At 33.2% G+C, this 27,166-nt stretch overlaps 1 protein-coding gene across 2 annotated transcripts in view; it reads left to right on the forward strand.

Annotated features, from left to right (window-relative positions):
• The window catches only part of LOC118199377 (MAM and LDL-receptor class A domain-containing protein 1-like), a 344,431-nt gene that overhangs the window by 200,417 nt on the left and 116,848 nt on the right, over nucleotides 1–27,166 (forward strand). For both annotated transcript variants that reach the window (XM_085826944.1, XM_085826943.1), the window contains exons 45-54: nucleotides 2,294–2,424; nucleotides 7,732–7,843; nucleotides 9,568–9,699; nucleotides 11,961–12,214; nucleotides 13,628–13,718; nucleotides 16,112–16,222; nucleotides 18,051–18,307; nucleotides 20,741–20,975; nucleotides 21,863–21,985; nucleotides 25,394–25,533. In XM_085826944.1, the coding sequence (XP_085683070.1) occupies nucleotides 2,294–2,424; nucleotides 7,732–7,843; nucleotides 9,568–9,699; nucleotides 11,961–12,214; nucleotides 13,628–13,718; nucleotides 16,112–16,222; nucleotides 18,051–18,307; nucleotides 20,741–20,975; nucleotides 21,863–21,985; nucleotides 25,394–25,533 (1,586 nt within the window). The remainder of the gene's footprint in view (nucleotides 1–2,293; nucleotides 2,425–7,731; nucleotides 7,844–9,567; nucleotides 9,700–11,960; nucleotides 12,215–13,627; nucleotides 13,719–16,111; nucleotides 16,223–18,050; nucleotides 18,308–20,740; nucleotides 20,976–21,862; nucleotides 21,986–25,393; nucleotides 25,534–27,166) is intronic.

A 27,166-nucleotide genomic window follows, 5' to 3' on the forward strand; every position in this document is an offset into this window, starting at 1 on the left:
TCTGGCCTGTAAGGCAATATACCGGTCATCTGCGGGTGTGGTTCCTCGTGTACGACCACTACTAAACCCCCGGATAACTGTTCCTGTAGTTTGAAATTGTCTCCAAAGTCGTGAAACGATGCTGTGAGCAATTCCGAACTCTGCAGCCACACTTGTCACACTGCGGCCTTCCTCCAACTTCCCAATGATTCGACCTCGGGTAAAAGCATCCAGATGTCGTCTAACAGACTGATTATTCGCCATTTTTCGCTGAGGCAGCAACTCAGTGTGATTTTAAGTGCTATTCGGCGTGCAATCTCTTTGCCAGAAATACTGATCTTACACCGACAACATGCTTTATACTACTCAGACACTCCGTCATTACGTCTACCTGCATCTCTGCGCATGTGCTACCGTACATCACCTTACTTAATCTCCTGATTGGTCTTTCTGTCCGCTCTGCCTCTTCGTTCAGCTGATATGCCAATTTTTCGACTTCGTCCTTAATTTTTGCACACCAGTGTAAAATAAATTACAATTAGCCTCTCTTCCGATTAAACGGTCGAGAGGTAAGTCACAGCTATTAAAATGTTTCTGGTGGGTGGTGGTGTATTTAATTATGGCAAAGCATACTAGGGCTATCTGCCTAAGAGGAGGGATGCCTTTCGTGGAGGACTTTCTAAGGGAAACTGGCTCGTATACACGTTACACATGGGGAAAACCACGAAAACACCCATGCAGCCAGCCCGTTCGCGGGATTCGAACCTCGGACCGAACTACCAGTGTTCAGCGACTTTACCGCTCGGCCGCTGGTGGGCCTTTAAAATGTTTCTGACGAAGACTATTAAAATGTGGACACTCAATTAAAATATGACGGACAGATAAACAAACATTACAATTTAAACAAACAGGCTCATTCTCAGCTTTCAAAAGGTAGTTATGTGTCAGTCTAGTATGACCAATTCTGAGGCGAGTCAAAAGAACTTCCTCCTTACGATTTCCAGCAAAATCCCAATGCTCAATTCTGGGCTTTACATTTCTCAACTTGTTGTTAAGCTGAACGTCCCAAATTTGCTGCCATTTTTTTTTTCGGATCTTCCCCTTGATGACACAGCAGATGTCTCTAAAAGGGATAAGGCGACTGGACAGTTCAACAGCAGATTTTGCCGCGATGTCTGCAAGCTCGTTTCCCTTTATTCACGTATGCCCGGGAACCCAGCAGTACAGGATTTCATATCCTTGAATCTTTAAGTTTATATGAATTTTGAGAACATCCACTACCACAGGATTTTGAGTGTCGGGAAAAGCTTCCAAAGATTTAAGAGCACTATACGAGTCTGTATAAACTATGAACTTTTTATGGCAGAGCTTTGAGATGTACAAAAGACCATAATAGAACGATATTTTTGCTTGACATCTTTATGTAGGGAAAGAATAAGGATCTTCTTTTCCCAAAACGGATAGAAAAATAGATTCAGAAGAGAACTTTTTCCTCATGTCTGTACGTACGTACGCATGTAGGTATCTCGCATAACACAAAAACGAGTAATATGAAAAGATTGAAATTTTGTATATGGGACTGATATAACATGTATTTGTGCACCTCTACTTTTTGGTTGCAGTCGGCCGCACCAAATATATGTATATATGATATGTACCCTTTCTGTTACTCGGCTCGGTGAGCTCAGTACTTTTTATTCTTCTATGTTGGTAAATTGTGCATTTTTTGCTTTAAACGCGGTTGAGTTATGTTGTTCTTATGTTCTGGCTAAGTTTTTATGCCTTTAGTTAATCTGCATGCAATAGTTGTAGAATTACCCACAATTTAAAATTTGTTTTGTGCGAGTAAGTCTAACGAAGCTGCCGTTTATTTTCATTTGGAACTTAGCAGAATAGTGAATTAATTCAGTTTTTGCATCTTCAGTGTCTTTTTGCCGCGTGGGACCAACAGTAAACTTTCAGTTTTGCGCATCGAAAAATATGCCTTCTTGCCTGCTGGTCGAATTGCTTGTTGCTGAGTAGAAAATCTAATTAATTGTAAAAATTGTTCTTTCAACTGTTTTAACTGTATCTGATGTTTTATATTCTTCTATATTTTTCAATTTTTAATGAAAATGTTTTGAGGTTTTTATGTATTTTTGCCTTGCCGCGAAGTGAGAACTGAGGAAATAAGTCTAAATAAAATGCATCATAAAATGTGTATCATTTAATAAGTCAGGTGATTTTCCACACCAGAATTTATTATTTTTGTTTTTCTGCTGTTATATTAGTTGAGTTATCAACTGAATGCATATCTACTTTTATTTTTTTGCAGGATATTTGGCTGTGCACGTAAGCCAGATTGGATATGGAAGGAAAATCAACAAGTTCACACAAAGGACGAATACTGGAAAAAACTGGCAGTTTGCTTCTGTTCCCCTTGGAAATTATCCTGCGGGAAAAACGGTATAATTTTCTGACTAAAATTTTTAATGATTATAGGAAACATGTGTTTATGAACTTATAATTTTATTTCTTGTGAAATATGATGATACCTTTTGAGAGAATTAGAGGTTTTAAATCCAGATAAGCTTTATTTCTCAAATTCTATTTAGACACTTTTTTTAACTCATATAACAAGTACAGTAGAACTCCAATTATCCCAATCAAATGGAACCGGATCCCATTCGGATAATAAAAAATTTGGATAATTGGATTTTTTCCGAATTTCTACGTATACTTTAATTAATTACTGTATGTTGAAAATGGGAGAAAAAAAAATAATTTTAAAGAAAACGTTGTTTTAATTAATTCAAATGAAAAGGTAACATTTTTACGTACATGTTATATACCATACTGTAGAGTACTTACAAAAGCTGAGTCATTACTTGCTCGGTCTAAGTAAACTGTTTGACTTTATTCTTCCGTTTACAGGCAGCCAAGTTGACATCCGTTTGACAATGAGAAGTTGCATGTGGCCACACTCTTAATTTTTTTTAGTCTTAATTTTTTTTCTTAAATTCTAAAAGCGATTCGGATAATCAGCGATTCGGATAGTCAGAGTTCGGATAATTGGAGTTGTACTGTAGTAATAGTGAAGAATTTAAGATTTGTATTCACATCAAAAGGTACGAAAGAGGTTTTAATTGTTATCAAATACTTGAAATTCACTTCGAAAACTTTTTTTTAATGCTTGTCATTAAAAAAGTTTAAAATACCGGATTGGCTCAGATAGAAGACAATATATTTGTTCCTCAAATACTTTTCTGAAATTCCTATTTATATCACGTAGGCAGCCTAACATTTAACAATTTATTTCTTCGCATTAAAAGAAAATGTGCTCACATAGTTTAGAATATAAATAAATTAATGTAATAAAATATAATAAAAATATTAATGTAAACAGTTGATGATGGTGTCTTTGAAGCAGCAGCCGAAAGAGCCATGTTTTTAAATGTATCTGGATGGTTGTGAATTCTTGAAATAATTCAAATAAAGTGAAAGATAAAAATTATTTAGTTTATAATTATTAATTAAAGCCCTTCAAAAGTGCAATAAAACAAGAATTTACGTATTTTTTCGATTTTAATTATTCATCAAGGTTATCTGAAATTACATCATCAAGGTTATCAACCTTATCTATTCCAACGTGACCCTAAAACAAAAATTACTGTAAAAATAATCATTATAAAAAGAATTCTCCGGTACGAAACGAGAAAAAGATTGGATAAATTAAAAGCAATTTGCTGATTAAAATTAACTTCGAACCAAAGACAAAGCGGAATTGCTAAATAATTTTTTAAATATAAAAGTAACAGAATTTTTTTTTAATGAAAAGGGAAAATAATTAAAGTCGAAATTTTTGAGCAAATCAATTCATAACAAAAAAAAAAATTTACAAAAAGTAAAAAAAGTAAGAAATTTTAATAATAATTAACGAAGGTGTTGCAAATCCTTCTCAAATCCGATACTGGTCTTATTTTAAAACAATTAAATTTCCGCTCAACAAATCGTCCAATTTCTTGCGATACATCTTCAAAAACGATTCGACCATATGGACTAAAGAAGTTCATATTTCAAGTTTTTGGAACTTACCCAGCCATTCTCATCCAATGTAATAGCAGCTACATACCTAAATGAAAATTGAATATGTAAAATACAAAAAGTGCGATGGCTTTTCTCTACGCGAACAGGCAACCTCTAATTAATACCTCTTTTCGCAATTTCAGGATCTTCCTAAACTAGTACTTTCGAGAACATTCTGGCATGTTATGTAATCGCTACTATAAATGCAGAGTTCGCGCCATTTTTCGTCAGACAGCTCCCTGCCATCGCAGCTGTTCCTTCTTCTACCCTTTGTTAGAATAATTATGACGCCGAATGCTTAGATTTAACCTTATTTTAATTTAAATCATTATTGGATATGTAATTTTGGAGAATCTAAAAGAATAGTGATCTGTCATTTGCATTGAATAAAGATGTGGAATCGAAACAGCTAATTTTTTTTTTTTTTTTTTTTTTTTTTTTTTTTTTTTGTGTCGTGATTCTTCTGTAAGCCACTCAGCCACAACAATGTCCGGATTTTGATGCCAAGCTTCATTCATAAGCCTGACTGGCAAAATATCACATATATAGAGAAATCATTCGAAAGACCTACAATTTACGTAAAGAAATGATGCAAACGTTGTTTAATGTGTTAAAAATTTAAAGTTCATTTGCACACTAAAAGTCCTCTTGGTACGTCACCTAACGCCAGATTCAGCCTGTAAGGATCTTAAGTTTTACTAACGTTTATTTTATTTTAAATCTTTACTATCACTTCTTATTTTCTACTTCCGGCCAGAATTATAAGCGTGAAGGAGTTTATGCAAAATTGTCTGGCGAACGCCAAGTATTTAAGTGTGGCCTTTTTGCCAAGCAGAAGAGAGGAAGCCGTGAGTTCGAAGCAGGCCGCTTACCTTAGAAGTTACGCAGTTGCTACTTTGCCTTCCAGGCCAGAGGTTTTAATCCTCTTGATAAATTAAACGTATTGTAGTGTTCACAGTCTCTGTGCTACATACGCTTTCTGTTATTATAAGGCCAATCTTATTCTAAAGTTAAATTAGAGTTTAGTTTTATTTTGATATCTTTTAAGTTAGACCCCGAGTGGAGGGTCATTGTATTCCGAAGTACGGAAGTCATTGTATATAAAGAAAAAATAAAGGGTTTTGTATACCCTTCGTCTGTATCCTGTCTACTTACTACAATTAGTGAACATAGCTTTAGTAAGCTCTCTGTTCTAGTCAGGTCATTGTATGTTTCCGAAGAAGGTTAGAAGAAACATTAAACCTGATAAGCCATATACATATTGTTGCGAATTTTATACTTAGATAGATATTTTTAGTACAATTATATATGAAATTGTTATACTTTTTTGTATAATGTAGCATGAGAAAGTTGAGAAAAATGGCGTTCTGCCAGAAAAATAAGTATACAGGGCCAAGTCTATTAAACAGTGAGTCTAATTAACATCTTTCTGGTTAATTTGGTGATATATCGCCAAGCTGGCGATGTTTTTGGTGACTAACTTTTTGGTGACTAACTTTTTGGTTTTTGGTGACTAACTTTTTGGTGTTTTTGGTGACTAATGTCGCCAAATTTGCAGAGAAATCGCCGAACGTATGCCAACTTGGCGACCATTTGGCGACATTTTGGTCCGGTCCCTGTATAATTGTAATGGCTATTGTAACTGAATAACTGTAATTGATTCCTATATTAGCTGTAACCGTATCTTGACCTCATATTCCTTCCAGTAATTTCTAGAAACAGAAAGTACTACAGATTTCACGGCGGCCGGGGAAAGGCTATATAAGGCCAGGGAGTAAATCAGTTTCCAAGTGTCTCTGTTGTTAGTTCAGAGTTGAATTCGGAGTATTGAGATCTCCATGAAAGTTTAGCCTTTAGGGTGAGCTTTCCACTGCATTGCGTTTGACGTCCTTAGTAGTTTGAAGTATTGACTGCTGACTGTACGTACATTGTGATACTGTGAAGAGCTGTATCAGTATTTTTTTGGAAAGTTCCAAAACTGCGAAGTGTTTTTGGTAAAATAAATTCTACTAAGCTATCATCCATTCTGTATGCATTAAATCAATTGCGCACTGAACATTATAGATATTAAGACACAATAACACGCCGAACAAATACTAATTCAGAAGTCAAACAATAAAAATCAGCGAATTTGAAAATATAACGCTGGTTTTTGTTGTTTGACTTCTGAATTATTATAGATATTGTTGGCCCATTTCCGCCATCAAAAGACTTCAGATAGCCGGAAGCTTTTCCAGTGACTAACCAAACTGCTTAAACTGTAGCTGAGACTTTTTATTCTGGATGGATTGCTAGATTCGTGTCCTGACATCATAACGACTGATCATGGTACAAACTTCGAAAGTGAATTGTTTAGACCACTCACCAAATTCCTAGGAACTCGCACAACAAGAACTACCATCTTTCATCCAATTTGTTAACAGCATGGTAGAACTCATGCATCGACAACTAAAAGCCTCCACTATATGTCATGCGACTGTTAAACAGAATGAAATGTTACCATCAGTTTTCCTTGGAATGAGGTCATGCATTAAAGAAGATATTGAGTCATAACCAGCTGAAATGGTTGATAAAACTTGCCTGAAACTTTAAAGAGCATTTCTCCGCAATTCATCCTCAAATATGGTTCCTGCGGTACACTAGGAGGAAGAGGCATCCAGACAGCTTGAATGGCTCTCTTTTTTGGGATCTATAAGTAACAAAATGAATGGTGTTCGGCTGCGCATCCACCGAGAAAGCATAGAACACAGTTCGACATCTGCCATTCCCCAGTGTTGAGACAAACCCCCAAGGACAACCTTCATTATCAAAATCACGTAACGTCCCCACAACCAAGGGCAGACAAGACAATACCATATGGTCTTTGCAGAGTCTGATCCTACCACCGAATAGACAATAGCTCTAGTCACTGTAAAAACTATTAATTTGCCCCAAAAGGTCGAGTCTGTCTAGATATTGACCTAACCAGAATGCCAGTATTGCTCCCAGTCGACCGCGGGGAGGATGTGGTACCTGCAAAAGACTTTGTTGACAATCTTCGGCAACACGTTTGTATGATTTCCTCATATAAGTCACTGAACGAAAACCTTTACGGCAATCATACCAGGGACATGCAAAGTATTATTTAGGACTGAGAAATTTTCACAGTGGATATAAATGGCCGTAAATATACAGTATCTCTAAATCTCTTAAAACCTGCTTACATACTAGCAGACCCTTCCGAAGAATAGCATGTAAATAACAACAAAGAGTCTAAAACTGAATTTAGGATAAAAATAACATTTCATTTTTTTTTCCATTGAGTCTGGTAGACGTGTAAAATTTGTAGAGCCAAGCTTCTTAGACTGAAAGGGAATCACTGTGGCAACAATTAAACTTCATCAAAAGTTATCATAGTAACGATAAGCTTAGGACAACATTTTTTTATATTTTGCATTCGCGATTGCATCGTTATAATACGTTTCATTTCATTATTTCCAACTTGTAAATAAATGAATGTACTTCTAAATTCTAATCGAGTCATAAATTGGAGAACTTATCACTGATTCTAAAACTTAGTCTCTTAGATTTTCAGAGGTTATAATACCTCTTCCGAGAAAGTTTCTTTTCTATTACAATTTCTACATTTTATTTTCCAAATATTTGTATGTCTGCATTTGATATAGTTATTTTTTTATTATTTTGCAGATCGAATTCGAAGGTAACACTAACTTCCAATCTTACGTGGGATTAGTTCAAGATATCGCTGTTGACAACATTAATTACGTCAACTGTGACCCTACAAAGACATACACTGAAAGTAAGTAATGGATTCATCTCTGAATTTACAATTCAGTACGCAGTTCATTGCTTTTTACAATTCAGTACGCAGTTCATTGCTTTTTACAATTCAGTACGCAGTTCATTGCTTTTTACAATTCAGTACGCAGTTCATTGCTTTTTACAATTCAGTACGCAGTTCATTGCTTTTTACAATTCAGTACGCAGTTCATTGCTTTTTAAAATTCAGTACGCAGTTCATTGCTTTTTACAATTCAGTACGCAGTTCATTGCTTTTTACAATTCAGTACGCAGTTCATTGCTTTTTACAATTCAGTACGCAGTTCATTGCTTTTTACAATTCAGTACGCAGTTCATTGCTTTTCTTTCCTCAAGCTCTGGCTTCTCTTAAGAGATATTAGTAAAATTATATATATTAAATTCGATTTATGTTAATAATGCTCTTTTTATGGTGATTAAGACAGATCCTAATCCAAAGTTTCTAATGTAAATTAGGCGGGAATAGGCTTAATTGTTCAGAGCTTCTAGAAATGTATCGTGTTTAATCAGTATTCATCACATCATATTGCTGGAGGGACTTTGGCCGTAAGTAAACCACATAGATACGGAACTGATGGGTTTTCGTAATTCGTAGAGTTGGGCGATCTGCTCAGGAACTAATTCAAACAACCGATTCACTTTACTGAGCGAATTTACTCTGACTCCAGAAAACAGAGTTGTACTTCTTTTACAGTTCAAGTACAGCTCTTGTTGGAAACGTGCCAAGAATGGAGATTTGCTATTCGTTCATGAACTGATTCTCTTAAGCGAACAGGTGTTTCACGAAAATAAGTTCTTGTTGCAGTTCTTGTTGGAAGCGTGCCAGAAAGGTTTAATTTCCATTTTAGGGGAAAAAAGAATGTTTATTCTCGCATGCTAAAATGAGCTAAGTTTTTATCATTTCCCACCATTAAAAAAAACTGTAGAATTTTACTGTTACTTCTATGCAAAATGAGTGTTTTAGGGAATCAACTGAATGAAACCAATTCAGAGAGTTGACGTTCGATTGCGTTAATGCTTTCCCATACCGCGATTCGTTCGATCCTTTTCGCTGTAGTCTCGCTAACCGGCCCAATCTCTCTGTTTTTTTATTCTTTCCACCTTTCGCTCTGTCCTCGTTAACCGCTCTTGATTCATCCCTCGTTAAAGATCTTTTTCATCAATGTATTGTTAATGAGTTGGGAGGCGTAAAAAAGAACTGATTCACTTCAGTTGAGCGGTTCTGATCCCATGAAAGAGCGGTTTTTGCTAATCTCTAGTAATTGGGTTAGTTGTCGCACGATCAATGGTTTTGATCTCATTGATATTTTCTTCTCTGTGTCTCTTTGAACGTCAGGAGCTTGTTAAGATATTCTTTGTTTTTTATATTAATCATATTATATAATTGTTATGAGCAACGTAGAAATAAAGAATGAATGCATATTTATATCATGTATAGAGCATTTCTGACACCGTTGATTAAAAAAATACTGCTTTCTTTGATATTATTTATTTTAAATATAATTGTCGAGTGTTTTATAATATTGAGTAATTTCTTAATTTTTTGTTTAAAGAGCACATTTCGTTTTACTGATTTCAAAATAGCTACCTTTCCTTTCTCATAGATGCATTTTGTTTCAAAGCTATTTAAGATAGGAGGATTATAATATATGGAAATAGTTATTATTATTCCGATGTTAATTTTTTTAAAATTTTTATTTGCAGCTCTGAATTGCACATTCGATAGGGACGAGTGTGGCTGGCATCCAGATAACAACTTCACGAGCACCACTTGGTCACGAGCAAAAACATCGATTCAAAATTATGGTCCAAAAGCTGATCATACCGGGAAGGGAGGTAAATGTCATTTGCTGCTTTCTATGCAAACTTCCGTTTCCAGTTTTTTTTTTAATTCTGAAATAATTTCAAGTGCAGAAGCAACACTGCTACTAAACAAAATATCACTTATACAAGTTGTCCACTGAAGATCGATATACGCTTAATATCAACATATCTTTTAAATCAACATTTTAAATACAACACACTATTGTTACGACTTCCTAGTTCAAAAATGCTTTTAATCATATGCTCGCGATGAGAGGGCTGTGACCAAACCAAAATGTTTAAGTTCTATGTGCACCTGAAATGAAAATGTATAAAACCGTTTGCATTTCAATACGAATAAAATTAGTTTATTCTTTCTAAGCAACAATCAATTCGTAAATAATTTTTTGTTGCCAAACCAGGAAACAAAATCTTTTGACACATGATGTTAAAACGCATATATATGACTTCATGATTTAAATGTAATGTAATATAACAAAATTTTCTCAATATCAATAAAATAATTAACGTGGGAAAAACATACGATGTCAATTATCCTAACCTGGAACAAAAACGTTCCCAGTAGCATCAGTTTATTTAAAGTGCTGACATTAACGAAACTTTTCGACATACAATCGTGTGCTTTCTTCAACGCCAGAATATGACGTTATGTAATAATAAAAGATTTGATGTCTGGCAATGCTATTTTTATTTCTTATTTTGGGAAATCTTAGAATTTTTTATTAACGAACTCTACGATTTGAAAGCGAGGAGTGGTAACACTTTTCCAAATAAAGCATTTTTATCAAGGAGGTTAGAATAGACCTTCTTGACCTCCTTGATTTTTATATCCAGCAATTCCCGAGACTGTTGCCACTTGGAAAAATGAGAGTGAAAATTAGCGTTTTCAGAGTTTTTAATTAATATCTCGGCTGATTAAAGTCGTACGAAGATGATAATGGTCGAAATGGCTTCCCACGAATTTTTGGAATCGGGACTAATATATTTAATGTTGGAAATGCTATTGATTATTTCATATTTTGTAAAACAACTTTACTCTACTTGAAAGCGAGTAGTGGCAACACTTTTCGAAATAAAGCAGATTTTTATCTCCAGCGCTCTAGACTGTTGCCACTTGGAAAAATAAGGGCTAAAAGTAAGCTTTTCTTAGTTTTTAATTAATATCTCGGCTGATTAAATTCGTACGAAGATGATAATGGTCAAAATGGCTTCCCACGAATTTTTGGAATCGGGACTAATATATTTAATGTTAGGCAATGCTATTGATTATTTTATATTTTGTAAAACTTAGAAATTTTTTTATTATCAAACTCTACTATTTGAAAGCGAGCAGTGGCAACACTTTTCGAAATAAAGCAGATTTTTATCTCCAGCGCTCTAGACTGTTGCCACTTGGAAAAATAAGGGCTAAAAGTAAGCTTTTCTTAGTTTTTAATTAATATCTCGGCTGATTAAATTCGTACGAAGATGATAATGGTCGAAATGGCTTCCCACAAATTTTTGGAATCCGGGGTACCTATCTATGATATTTTGGTTATTTGTGCTTATAATGCCACTATTTGCTTATTTGTGGCATTATAAGGAGGTGATAATGGCACAAATAAGCAAATGAACAAACGGACAGACGAGTCAGTTTAAGAGTATAGATTATAGGGCATTTTTTAAAAAAGTATTGAATTTAGAAATTGCTATTAAAATTCAACATCATATTTAGAAGGTCACATGCCACATAATTTAGATAGTACACTTATTCCCAACTGCGGAATAATTCCTGGCAGTATGATATACTGTCCACCAGTTACAGTCATAGCAAAGAAATTATTGCTTCTATATAAATATCGTAACTTCATTATGCCTATGTTTCAGAAAGTGATTTTCCATGTACTCAGTTCTTTTCTCAATGGCAAGCAGTGAAACATTCGTGTGGACTGGTTCGAGATTATATTTATATTGATTATATTTAAAAATATACCAACAGAAACTATGAGAAACAAGTATGCACGAATACATATATATGAACAATTGATAAAGCAACTATCTGTAGTTACACGCCTTGTTAATAAAACATCGCCAATGAACATGTCAAAGGAGATGTAGGCTATTACCCATTCTTCTGCCCTCCTACAAGTGACCTACACATCCAAAAACCCACCGATCTAGACCTTAACTTTGTACATTGAAGTGAAAATTGATTAAATTCCAAGTGTTTTACAAGTGATGCCGCTGAGTTCCTTTTGTCGGATGTTTTGCAAAATTTATTTTTCTGTTTGCAGGATATTTCATGTACATAAGAGCAGACACATACCTGAAAAAAGGCGACAAAGCTCACTTGGTGAGTTTGAAGCAAGATCCCACCGAAAAACGCTGCTTCAATTTCTGGTATCATATGTACGGGCAAGATGTTGGCACTTTGAATATCATCATCAGAACTGACACAGGAAACAGCACCATATGGAGAAAGAGCGACTCTCAGGGCAATGCCTGGAAACCTGGAATGAGAACTATCCGCAGCGGAAATCCCTATTCTGTAAGTCGCCCTTCCTGCCTAATATTCTACAGTATTATTCATAATAGGGTGCTCTGAATGTTATAGTACTAACTTTTGATTTTTGGCCGTTATTATTTATGGTATCGTGTTACAAATAATCATAATTATTATTGACTATTGATGGTCATGTTGCAGTTGACCACATAGATTCCTTTTTATCCATTATTTTCTCGCCCCCCCCGGAAAAATATGCTTTGCCAAAACTACATGTTTTAAATAGCAGTTTCGATTTTGCTCAAAGGGCATCTTTTTTTTTTTTATTAAATTTTGACTTAAAACTGCATTCCAACTTCAGTTTAAAATTTAAACTGTTTTTCAAATGTAAACAGTTAGCCTTACCATACTTTCAGTCTGAAGCTTCAATGATGCTTGCGAAAGTAAAATATTAAAGCTTTCTTTTTAACCCGTATTACATTGTAGAGGCATTATGCTACCTCGAGGCCGGAAAAATGAAAAATGACCCCTCAATTACGCGCTGAGCGTGCAGACCTCCACACCTCGAAGGCGGGAAAAATACCTTATATACTCCTCCTTTTAAAGGGCGACAAAGTGAGAGAAATATATTGTAACATATCACTATTGAAATGGATTAGATTATTTTAAAACATTAGAGGACATTACGATACTTATACCTTCGTGGAGGACTTTTCCAGGGGCGTTTAAGCTACAAATGTGGAAAAACAAGAAACCGTTCTTGCAGCCTGTCCTTATCCATTGCAAATTATCAATATTCCAGAGTGTTAAGTTTCGGCTACTTGTGGGCCTTCGCTGTATTAACCCTTTGAAGGCCAAAACGCCCGAGACAGCCTTTCATTCAAACAACCACAACCGCCCGGAACGGCCGAGATTGCGATGTTGCTTTTTGCCTTCCCTCTAAGGTATGTAGTTTCCCCAAATGCATTCTATCTGTTTATTGCAGGCAGCTTGTCCTAAAAGACTAATGGAAGCTTCTTTGTTAGGAAGTAGAAATGATGTCATTTGAAATCTTCTCATCTGTTTGTGCGTTAATGGACGGGAAGGGGAGGAAACGGGCGGGACAGGTAGCAGACGGGGACGGGCGTTTCGGTATTTTAAGCATACAGGTTATCGAAGGTTCAGTTTTTTAAGGGTTAAGAAGTTAAGTTTACCATACTATTGTATTGAGATATGGCATGATATAAACTCACATAACGGAAAAATGGGTAAACTTTTCTTTCTAATGAAACTGTTAAATATCGCAAAAAAGTCTGAAATTGTATATTTTTTTCCAAATTGTGTTCATTTGTGTTTGTTGTGTGTGTTCATCCTATGTACAAATTCTAATTTTACATTACTTTTGCCAGTGTTATTAAATTTCGCTATTGACGGTCATTGGGCTGTTATTAATAAGAATGTAACTTACTCTTTTTCTAGATCGTGATTGAAGGTGTAGTTGGCAGTTTTGCAAGACCTGTTATAGCCATCGACGACATAGAAATATATGAAGATGAATGCCCACATCCAGGTATCAATGCTATTTAGTTAAAATTTCACATATGCACTATTTAATTGCGGAAAATCTGCTAGAAACGGAAACATAAAAAGCGTTACCAGACTGGTACATGCTGACGAATGTTAGCTTCAGCTTTTGATTTAAGTCATAATATGTCATTTCACCTATAATTTCGTTTAGACACTTTAAATCGTACAATGTCGAATACTCTACTGATACAAAAAAAAAAAAAAAAAAAAAAAAAGAAAGAAACAGTTCTGTATCTCCCGTCTGTTGGGCCCGTTAACGAAATTTAAATAGCTTTTTTCAGGTCTCTGAAGCTCGACATAGGATATGTATTAGATTTATATATAGCGTTGCTCTAGCGTATGTATTTTGACACAAAACTGGACATTCTTTAAAATGACATACCGATTTTTTTCCACATTTCAATTCTCCGAATCAAATTATGCAAAAATTCCATTTTCATAAAAATTGCACAGATAGTTTTTAAAAAATTCTCTCAAAGTTTTAGCTTCTCTATGTTAATTGAATTTGGGTTATATTTATTAATATATCTTTTTTGCTTAAACTTACACTTGGTTCCATCTTTCACTGTTCGATATTTAGGTTCAATCCAAATATTTTCTGATTTATTTTTGAAATTTGTATTTTTTAGTAATTTATATAGAACTTTGCAAAAATTTTTGACTTATAACCTATAAAATATTTACCATCACCTTTAAGCAGATGTATTTCTAAGCATATCTGCAAAAATTTAGAGTTTTTTTAATTCAAAATTTCCAAAGATATACGTGAATTGATATACTGGCGCGTTTTGAAGTTTGGCATAGTTCGTATAAGCAACAATAACGCCAAATGCGGTGTACGCACTTTCGTGAACTTATTTGAAAGAATAAAGGGCTACAGTTTTTTTCCGCTCATGCACAATGAAAGGGAAAGAAAAATAGGTTACCATAAATTAAGAATTTTGCCACGTCAATTATTCTTGGCGAAAACTGAAAAAAGTGCGTCAAGATAAAATTTTTAAATTTCTCGCTAAATTTCTTACCAAGTTTTACAAAATTCAATATATAAGCATAATTTGAGTTGTAGAATCGAAATGTGAAAAAAAGTCGGTATGGAAAAAAAATCCGATTTTGTGTCAAAATAACCAAATTAGAACAATGCTATATATAAATCTAATATATGTATCCTAAGTCATGCTTTCGTGACATGCAAAACGCATATTAAATTGAGTCAATCGGCCCAGTAAAACGGAAAATATAAAATTGTCCTTTTTATTTTATTTTATTTATTTACTTTGTGCACAGTATACTTCTTTATAAGAAGAAAATGCATGTTTCTTAATAAGTACTTCGAAGTTTCCCAATGTGAAATTCAACACATTATCTTGGAATGATCCAGGGCTAAAGAAAAAGCTTTGGAAATGATTTACCTAGCAAAGAACTGTAAAAAATGTTCATATAACCAATTTTTTCTTTTCTTTTCTTCTTTTTTTTTTTTTTTGACACCATTTTCGAGCTGATTACTGACATTAAGTTATATCATTCTAAATTTATTTATCTGTTATTCGTTCTAACTTGTTGTACTTTGCACTAAATCTTAAATCGATGAATGAATTGCCAAGTGTACTTGGGTAGTTACTTGACACCATATGAAGATTGTAATGATGTTTTAAAAAAATCAAATGCCTTTTCATTTCGTATAAAATATAGCAAACACCACCCGAACACACTGACTGTTCTACGCATGACTTTCTAGCAGAACACTTTGCCACTTGGGGAAAAGAAATACACTGACTGTCTACCAGACGAACTTCCTGGTCACACGCGGTCGTGCATGCCCACGGAGCTTTGAAGACACCAAAGTTTCGCTGTTTTTGAAGCGTTGCTATGCGTGAACCCTTTGTTCAATTTTTAAAATTTTTTTCATGTTTGCTAACTTCTATCTATGATGTATTTAAATTGATTGTAACATTTGTAGTTTCGAAGATATATGCATTCTCTCACACCTCAAGAATAATTTAATTCTTAATTCTCAAAAATCGTCTTAATTTTCGCTTTTCCGTCTTACCATTATAGAGGAAAGTAATTATACATTAAAAATAAAGGAGAAAAGAATCCGAATAAAAAATAATGCAACGATGGTATCAGAATAAATGAATACTTATAATAATATTAAATATTATTAATTGATAATTTAAAATTATTTTTAATAACTAAATACCAAAAAGAATAGGACTTCCAAACATTTTATTACCCATGAAAAATTCAGTGTTGGTTCGCGACGCGTAATGTAGAAACTCTGCCCCAAACACGAGTTCTTTCAACGTAATTTGTATAAATAGTTTTGTTTCCTGTGTTGTGATGAAAATAAGATAATGGTTTTGTGCTCTTTTCTAGTTGCTTGCGATTTTGAAGCCGATTTCTGTGAATGGAATTCAGAAAACTGGATTCTGCAAATTGGTGAAGGCAACATTCCTTCAAAAGACCACACCACGGGCACAAAAACAGGTACGCTTATAATTTTCACTCAGTTCCTTCAACGCACTTATTTAGGTCAATAGGCTGTTTCTTCTTGTATTTCTATTATGCGCAGCGCAACTCCAAATAGCCAAACTAACTAGGACTGTAGCTCATCCAGTTGTTCGAAGAATATGAAAAAATGTTTTTCAATTTTAAATTAAAAATGTTCTGAATTTGTTTTTCCTATATACAAATGCTGTTCGCACATTTTTTAGACGATTTTACTTTGCTATAAAAAATCGTCTGCCGGGAAATTTGTTTAACTACAGGTATATTTTTAACGTATAAATTATCGTCTGTTACTTGTTTTGTTTGCGAGCAAAATGGCGCTTTTAAAGAAGCAATGGATGGAAGAATATGTTTGTGCTCTTTCTGAAGAAAATTATTCGTACCTAGTTATTAAAAAACGCTGTGAAGGTGATAGTTTTTCGATATCTAAAGCTACAATAGGTAATATTACCAATAAGAAAGGAAAAAAGTAATTATAAAAAAAAAAATTAAATTCCTACTTAGGTCAAAAAATATTTTTAAAATACAAAAAAAAAAAAAATAAATAAATAAATAAAAATAAATATAATAATAATAATAATAATCGAGAATTATTCAAAATTTCCAAAGATATACGCCAATTAATATATTGGCACGTTTTGAAATTAACAACGTTTTGAAATTTGGTATATTTGTTATAACCGATAATAATGCCAGATGTGGTTTACGCACTTAATTAAAATTATTTGAAAGAAACACACTAGTACACACTAGGGAAATAAGAAAGGGAAGTACAAATCTTAAAGATAAATCATAAATGAGTAAAAAAAAAATCTGAAAGGTTTCAGATTTTAAATTACGTCCAAAGAGGTGTTTCTTTAACATTTTGTCTGTTAATTTTATTTATTAAATATCACGTTCTTCGCACTTAAACCATAAAATTCAGTTCAAGAGCAATATCACAAAATAGTTTTAAATTGAGCATATCTTTAGAATTTCGGATACACAGACTCACTAGCTGGAGATAAAAATGTTTTTTCTGTACAACGTTGCCATTGAATTCGGGCTTCCAGGGGCCCATGTTCGGGTGAAGGCCCAAGCTATTCAAAATTTGATGATTCTAGGTACCGTTGTTTTTTACAGTGCGAGAAACATGCTTACATTCATGTAGATTCTTCATCATTCAATTCCTTTAATATAATACAGGACGATAATATTTGGTGGAAACTGTTTGAAAAGTGATGCAATGCTTTTAAGATTTTCAACGCAACATGCCGTTTCTATATAAGGTATTTCTCTCACTTTCCTAGCGTGCTTTCGTGGTGTAACGGTAGCACGCTGGGCCGGTATTCCAGAGGTCCGTGGTTCGATTCCCGGCGAAGGCGGCTGAATATTTTTCATCTTTTCTGCTTCCAATTAACCTAATGACTCTACATCTAGACTAATATCCCATTCGGAACTAACGTCTTTTTTTTGACTAATAATATAATATACATATACTTTCTGTATTAAACTGATGTGTTTTTAATCTGTAAGAAATATGCGAATTTTAACGACAAAATTTTAAAAAGCAAAACTTGTGTTTTGTTTATCTCAGTTAAAGTATGTTTTGTTTATCTTAATACATGATCATCTGTACCATCTTTTCTTACTATTTCAATCAAATAAATTAAAAGCCGTGCGAATACTTTAACTAGCTTAATATTACTTAGCGTAGACAAAATAAATCATCCGGGCAAATGTAGTTTTATATATCTGTATAGCAGAATAATGAAGTTATACCTTAACTGCTTTATATATTATCTATATATCGTCCTTTTTTATTCAGGAATGTATGCAACGTTAAACGAAAGCACTGGTTCACTGACAAGTCCGGATTATAATCACACAAAGAACGACTTCTGCCTCAATTTCTGGTACTTCATCGAGGGAGATCGGTATACAAAACTGCAAATCATGAAATCTCAAATTACTTCGCACGATTATACAAAGGTAGTGTGGGCAGATATAGGTGAACCAGATGTCAAGGGCCAATGGGAACATTCTAAGGCGAGCATAACAGAGCTCAAAGACGGAGATTTTAATGTAAGATTAAATGTTTAATTTTTATTTAAAAATGATATTTTCGTATATATATCTATATATATATGATATTCGAAAGCTTTCCTTTTATGTTTGTTACTTTAGCGTATGCTGGAATGCATACTGAAAACTTCTTCTTTTGAAATAAAAATTTTCGAAACAAATGTGAACCAAGCTATTAATAAGCTAAACAGTAATTTTAAGTGTTTATGTAACAGTGTAAACATAATGATTTTTTTCCCCTTCTTCTGGAATTATTGTTTCGGATATGTAAAAGTGTGTTAAAATATGTTTCTAAAATTAGAGTTTTAATTTGTTTCTTTTTTATCAGTTAATTGTTTCTTTAGAATAAATAAAAAATCCAATGAAATTTCATAAAATCGATTAATTTTAATAAATAATCCTGACGTGGACGTCGCATGACTTCCTTGTACGGCGTATTAAATTATACTCATTTTTGCTGCACTTCATTTAAATTTATTTCCTCGAATTTTACTAACGTGATTGACTGATCCCTCAAGTTGAAAATGACATCAAGAAATGCGAAATTTGGAATTACATATTTCGGTCAATTTTCATCGTACGCGAGTCGAACTTCCTATAATTTTACTTTTTCATAACGAGTATAAAATTTTCCCAAATATAAGTATAGGAACCTGAAGACCGCATTAACAGTTAGATTTCGCTATTTGTCGATTTTTTTTTTTTTTTTTTTTTTTTTTTTTTTTTTTTTTTTTTTTATACATTTGAAATTGCCAAAACATTAATATGTTCGTCTTTTAAAACACTTCTTTAATTGGGAGTACATGTGTATGATCGATTGCGAAAACAGAGACCGGATAAGGACTTTTATGTCTAGTAAAGTGGGCGGGTTTATGTATATATGTGGTATTGCCAAATTACAATGAAAAAGGGAGGTGCACAACAAGATGTTATAGCTTTCCATATACAACATTTCATTATTCTACGGCAAATTCTCGCAATAAAAAACGCAGGTGCGCAGCTAGATGGTAGTTCCATATGCAAAATTTCAATGCTTTACGTCTGATCGTTTTTGAGTTATGAGAGATACATTCATACATACGTATGTACGTGCAGGCATTACGCAAAATTCCCTTTTGAATGTATTTTAAACCCATTTTAAAATCCGTTTCGAAAAAAAAAAAGAGTTCTTTGTTTAGTTCTTACGCACAGATTTCACGCCAAAAAATCGTTCAAATGGATACGGGAACGGTCAAAATAGATATTTTCTTGAAGTATGATAGTCGAAATTTTTTGCAATTGTAATACTTCCTTTACTTCGTACAAGGAAATAAAAATGTTTCTATATTTAGTTTTACATGAGATTTTTGTAAGGATTGCTTTTTCGTAACTTTTTATGAATGTATAAATTATAATTTAATCCATCATTTTCACCAAACTATATTTTGCTGATTGTATATTGTTTATAAAATTTTTTTAAAAAATTTGTGTTATTAATTTTATTCTTACCTAATGGCTAGTTTATAATTATTGCAAAGAGTTAGAATTATTGTTCCATGAAATTTCATTATAAAAATGACGTATGCTATAAAATCGCACATAAAGCTTGACAATTTATGTCATCAAATAGACACACGTGCCTGTAAAATGTTATTAAACAGTGCATGCAAGTTTATTTGAATAATTAGTGGTAATCTGTGATATGCTAAGTTATTATTTCATCAAATGACAACAATTCAAAAATTCTGCTTAAAATTTAATGTTTCGTTCTGCAATTTAAGAGAAAAATGCCTTAAGTTGAACATAAATTTATAAAAAGTAAAAATTAAATTTATTTACTTTATAAGTACTCTATTGTTTATGAGTTGTACATTAAAACATTCACCATGGGCATTTTATTTTGATGTAACCATTCAGTTTACTTACCATCAATAAAAATAATGCCTAAAGTGAGCATTTTCGCAGACATTTTATTTTGATATAACCAATAAGTTTACTTGTGATCACTAATAAAAACTACTTATTGTTTAGATCGTCTACTTATGATAGCAACTACTTATTGTTTAGATCGTCTACTTGTGATCACTAGTAACAACTACTTATTGTTTAGATCGTCTGCTTGTGATCACTAGTAACAACTACTTATTGTTTAGATCGTCTACTTACGATCACCAATAACAACTAGTTATTGTTTAGATTCTGTACTTACGATCACTAATGACAACTACTTATTGTTTAGATCGTGTACTTGTGATCACTAATGACAACTACTTATTGTTTAGATCGTCTGCTTGTGATCACTAGTAACTACTACTTATTGTTTAGTTCGTCTACCTGTGATCACTAGTGACAACTACTTATTGTTTAGATCGTGTACTTTTAATCACTAGTAACAACTACTTATTGTTTAGATCGTCTACTTGTGATCACTAATAACAACTACTTATTGTTTAGATCGTCATTTTTGGGTCTAAGACGAACGAAAGCACAGTTGTTGCTGTAGACGATGTTGCAATTGAAGACGGAGTTTGCCCACCATATGGTAGTTGCAATTTTGAGAGAGATTTTTGCACGTGGAGGAATTTAGGATATCCTTACAGCTCAGGTCTGCGATGGATTCGAAACTCAGGGGCGACGACTACTTATGGCAGCGGCCCTTCAATTGACGTAACAACAGGCACTGCAGAAGGTGAGTTACTATTTTTCAGCTTATAATTTAAAATGGCAAATGACAGTTAAAATGTAAATCGTTAAATAGTAAGCTAGAATGATAGATAACGTATATGTTATTTCTAGTTATACTTAGATGATACTGTGAGTTGAAAAATGCAGAAACGTCTTGATAGTGGTAACTTTCGCGAAGGATATTTCCTAGTTGAGGAATGTACTGTATTTTCTCGCATATTTTTCCGCTTCGCCGTAGCTTAATAGCTACCAGTGGTTTATTCATAAATGCATTTTTATTCACCTTTCTTTCATTTGCTAAGTACCGTATAAAAATATGAAATGGATTATATAAAAAATATAAAAATATCAATATATAATATGGATTTCATTATTACTCTTTTGCACGGTTTTTTGGGAAAATATTTAAGAGTTTCTTCATCTTACAGGATTTTTTTTAAAGCTGTGGAACATATTCCCAAATTTATCATATGTCGTGTGTATTTTTTACACGATTTTTTTCATGGCTTACTAAGGAACCGTGTAAAAAAAGAGTTCGGTGTATTTCGCTTTAAAGTTCAATTTCGCATGATTTGTTTTTCACATTTATTACACTAACTTTATCTGTAATTTATATTTTTCCTTATGTAAGCCTGTTCTGTAAGGAAACGAAATAGTTTCAGGGAGATCTACTTTTTCAATAGCTCATTCCTAAAAACATTTCTAATTTCGAAAGTTGTATTGCAATTTCAGTGTAGTGCTTGTTTTGAACCGTTAGCGTAAAGCACAAGTAATGCTAACGAGAGGGAAACAGAAATTAGTCGTTTTAAAACATATTTTATTCAATGCTTTTTCTGCGATGTACATGAAATGTTTGCCAATATTGACAACATTTTTCCTTTCCTTTTCCAGGTTGGTATATTTATGTGGGCGGAGAATTTGGTCGCGTCGGGCAAACGGCTGTTCTGGAAAGTGAAAATCTTCATTATGCTCCAAATGCCTGCTTCAAGTTTTGGTATCATATGTACGGATTAGGTAAGCTCATTTAATGTTTTTGTTATCGTCTGCTTGTTAAGTATTCATTTATTTTAATATAAGCACGTTAACTTTACATAAATGCAAGCGATATGTTATATAATTGCAACTTGGAAGGGGAAGCAATATTTAATTTTTTAAGCAATTTTAATTTTAATTATTATTGTTCTAAAAAGAATATTCTTTAAAAAGTTACGTGTTAAAATGCGGAATTCTGCCGATTTGCCTGGTAGAACTGTATGCTATAAATAAAAACGTCTTTATTTGAGAATCTTCGATGTGTAATATTTCTTTATTAAAACGTTTGGAGGCTGAAATTTCAATAGCAAAAAAATTGGAGAATTTTGGGATTGCATCTTAGAGGATTTTATACAAGATTTAAATAGATCAGAGTTTTCATTCATTTCAGGTTTATGTATTATGTCATTGATTTCAGATTATGTTTTTATGTGATTTAATTCAGAATGTTATTCAGATCATGTTTCAGACTATACTGAAACTATTGTTCAAATGTTTTATCTGTCAATGGAGATTAAAAATAATATTCTTTTAAGTGTAATAAATGTTGAATGTTGTTATGAAGACTGCTTTTAAACGTCAGCCTTCGTGACAAATAAATTTCACACCAAAGTAACTCAACCAATGCCGATTCATTAAGTTAGCTCGATAACTCCCATTGGAAAATATCCACAGATATTATTTCTTTTATATTGTAACCCAAGATACATATTTATGCATACAGAAGATCATCATTTTTTTAAACAAAGCTCGTTGAGGCCATTTCGAATAACACATTTTTACTTCCTTGTACGACGTAAAGGAATTGTGTAATCATGAAAAATTCCGACTATCATATTTCAACGAAAATATCTGTTTTGTCTTCTATCGAATGCAATTTAACAATGTTTTTGCTTGACATCTGTACGTAAGGACGGAATAAAGGGTTCTTTTCCCCCAAATTATTATTATTAAACTGATTTAAAATAAGTGATAACTGATTTAAAATGGATTCAGAAGAGATTTTTTCACGGCGTCTGTCCGTACGTATGTATGTATGTATGTATGCATCTCGCATAATTCAAAAACGAGTAGTCTCAGAACGTTCAAATTTTGTAAATAGGACTGCTATAAACCATAGTTGAGCACCTCCTATTTTTGGTTGCAATCGGCCCCACCAAAAGTACATAAATATACATATGTATATTTATGTACTTTTGTACATAAATACACATATGTATATTTATGTACTTTTGTACATAAATACATTTTTTGCCGATATACATCGGCGAAACGCGATATGGAGTTAGCTGGATTCGAAAATCATTAAAAATGATTTCCCCTGAAGAGCCTTAATGAGGTTCGAATTGGGCTAATCTACTATTTACCGCTTCTTTGTTTTTGTATTTTTGCTTAAGTCATTTGTCGCACTTTAATCCTAATGTTTAAAATATGCCTTACTTTGATCAACATATTGCTTACAATTAGTATTGAATTTTATTTGTAAATATTCAAGTGTTTATATTGTTTATTTAATCTTTACTACATATTTCATTGCACTTTATTTTACTTATGTTAATATTTTCACGGGACCACAGTATCTAAGCAACTTTTTAGCGTACGAACTAGGAATTTTCTTTTAACTTTTTTCTAAATTTTGCAGCTTAATGCTCAAAGTTTTTGACCACATAGGTCTTTTATCGTTTATTCTCTTTTCTTTAATTATATATATATATACTCACTCTGTTACTTGGCTCCGTGAACTCAGTTTTTATTCTTATGTGTTGATAAATTGTGCATTTTTTGCTTGAAAAAGGATTAGATTATGTTGTTCTTATCTTCCGGTTAAGGTTTTTATTGCCTTTAGTTCATTTGTATCCCGTAGTTGTAGAATTGACAACAATTTAAAACTTGTTTAAGTACGGTTAAGCCTAATTTTTTTTACTATAGCAACCATATTTGTTTACATTTGAAACTTAGCAGACTAGTGAATAAAGTCTTTATGCACCTTCAGTGTATTTTTTCCCGAGTGGGGCCAAAACGAAACTTTTAGTTTTGTGCATCGAACAATTTGCCTTCTTGTCTGCTTGGCCGAATTGCTTGTGTTTGCGTAGAAACTGTAATTTTAACTGTAAAAATTGTTATTTTAATTGTTTTAACTGTATTTAGTGTTTTATGATTTTCTATATCTTTCAATTTTTAATAACGATATTTTGAGTTTTTATGTATTTTTGATTTGCCGCGCGGTGAGAACTAATTTAATTGAATGAGAAATCTATCTCTAATGAAATTCGAGGAAATAAGTTTAAATGAAACGCATCAAAAAATGCGTGTAATTTAATATTCCGTACAAGGAAATCATGTGGTGCATCAGATTTTTTTTTTTTTTTTTATTTGTAAGAAAGTCATGTAGAGACTTGTTCTAAATGTGCCAAAACTTAAAACTGAAATTTTTATTTTTGTTCCCACTCGGCAAAAAGACATTGAAGTTGCTGCAGAAACTGACATAATTAACTATTCTAACAAATTTCAAATGGCGGCTTCATTAGGCTTAGCAGACTTAAACTTTTATATTGTTGATAATTTTATAACTATCACATACAGCTTAACTGAAGAATCAAAAACTTCAATCAGAACATAAAAACAACATAATTCATTCACTTTTAAAGCATAAAATGCACAGTTTACCAACATATAAGAATAAAAACAGACATCTCATCGATCTGGGTAAAAGGATGGGTGTGTATGTATATATATGTTTGATGCTGCCGAATGCAACAGAGAAAGGAGGTGCACAACTACATGTTATAGCAGTCCCATATACAAAATTTCAACGTTTTAAGGTTGCTCGTTTTTCAGTTATACGAGATACATCCGTACGTACAGACGTCGCGAAAACAATCTCTTTAGAATGCATTTTAAATCCATTTTACAATCGGTTTTGGAAAAAAGGAGACCTTTATTCTATCCGTACGTACAGATGTCATGCAGAAACATCTTTCAAATGTATTCGAGAGTGGCCAAAATGTGTATTTTCGTTGAATTATGATACCGGAAATTTTTCGCAATTACAATACTACCTTTACTTCATACAAGGAAGTAAAAAATGCTAATAAGAATTTGAAATTATTAAAAACACTCATGTTATTCCCATAACTACCATATATTTCCTTATTGAGGAATACTTTTTTGGAATATTTTCAGTATATTAGCGGCTGAAAAATTTCCTTGTAAAATGGCAAAAATTTTCACTTGCAGTTCTTGCCAAATACTTTAACGAATTTATCAGAATTTCTAGTGTCTCCGATTTTGCTACTAACACTTTGACCTCATTTATTTGATTTATTTTCTCCTCTTTTCTGATTTAACTAAATACTATAATTTTGTATTTATATTATTTATATTTCACAGGCTTCAGTGGATCGTTGGAAGTTGTATTCGTCAATCATACGGACAGTAAAATTTACAAAGTGATGAAAATTTCTGGCAGTCAAGGTAACAACTGGTATCAAGTGAAGAGATTAGTTAAAGATCTACCACCAACATATAAAGTAAGAAAGTTATCTCAATATATTACGAATATTTTACGCTTTTCTTGCAGCTCAATATCAACTGAAGTATTTAGCACAATATTATATTTCGCAGTGTATCTCTTATTACCAATGGAAGAAAGTGTCAGTTTCCGTTCATTTTTTCTCCAGGTTTTAGGCACTATGAGTGTAGAATATTAAATTTATTTTTTAAACATAAAATTCAAAAAATTCTCTTTATTAGCAGGCATTATAAAACACACATCAGGTGGTTAATACATTATTAGGTCAGTCATATTATCTTTCTTCCCTTGGATAAACCTTAATTTTGGAGATTCGAAATGAAACCCTTAATTATATCTCTCTTGTATGCTAATTTGAAAGATCTAATCATCATCAGCATCCATGGTGCAACAGCCGGGGTTGCGCCAAGGCCTTCTGAACTAGACGCTTCCAAGCACCTCTACTAGTAGCCAAACTTCTCCAATTCTTAGTTTTAACTCAGTCGCTCGTATCGCCCGTGCATTCTGACATCGGCGGGTCGCCCGAGCGCTTGCGTTCATTTTCGAACTGGTGCTCCTCCCATCACGTTAGCGATTAGCTTATTGGTTTCAGGGTTTGTTAAATGACATGTCAATCATTCTTTTGAGCCCACCAGTGACTGAGCTGGCAGCATGTGCGTTTTCATGGTTTTTCCTGTGTGTAACGTGTACACGAGCCAGTTTTCCTTAGGAAGTCCTCCACGAAAGCACCGCTCTTAGGCAGATAGCCTTCGAGGCTTTGTCATAATCACATGAACCAAAGCAAACCATTGTTTTAAAGCCATTAAAGCAATTTATTTAGCGTCAACATTTAGCTATTGATGTTCGCCGCTGCAATCCTATCCTAAGGGAAAACTGCACACAATTAGTGGTGTATTTAATGGTGTGTGGTGTATTTAATTATGGAAAAGCACACTAGGGCTATCTGCCTAAGGGAAGGGATGCCTTCAGGGAGGACTTTCTAAGGAAAACTGACTCGTATACACGTTACACATGCACACAATTGGTGAAACCATCAACGCCTCATCAGCACAAATAATGACTTCACTTAGGTAGGTTATTGTTAATGCTGTAGCATTCTACTCGGCCGGAGGGGAGAACCCATTCCAAAAGAAATTACTATGCACGGTCGTTTCGGATGTTTGAGAGGAACATATTTTGCCTTCAATCGATTTAAAATAGCTAAGGACTAGAAAAAACTCCTCTACAGCCTCTATCCGTCGAAGTCTAGGTGTTCCTCATCTTCTTGCACTACTTGGTCTAGCCGAAAATATTTCTGTATATATTCAGTAACTATGTTACTGTCTTTCATATTGATAACATGCTCAGCTAATGTGGCTTATTTTAATGCAATGAACAGCATGCGGTTCTTTGAACATACTTAAAAGGTGTTCGCTTAGGAAGTATGGAAACTTTCCAATTATACTAAATTAAAATTAATAAAAATTTAAATAAATACTAAAAAATTAAAAATGAGTCAAAGTATTGTAATTATAATTTATCTCGTCGGCTTAAAAGTTTTAAAAATTGAAAAAGCAACAATAAGCAAAATGCAGTTGAGTAATGAATTGAATTTGCTGTATGCATAATACTTTTAATGATATGATTGCATA

This window comes from Stegodyphus dumicola, chromosome 11, assembly GCF_044657685.1.
Source record: "Stegodyphus dumicola isolate Sdum_Otavi_A_Nest chromosome 11, ASM4465768v1".
Classification (NCBI taxonomy): domain Eukaryota; kingdom Metazoa; phylum Arthropoda; class Arachnida; order Araneae; family Eresidae; genus Stegodyphus; species Stegodyphus dumicola.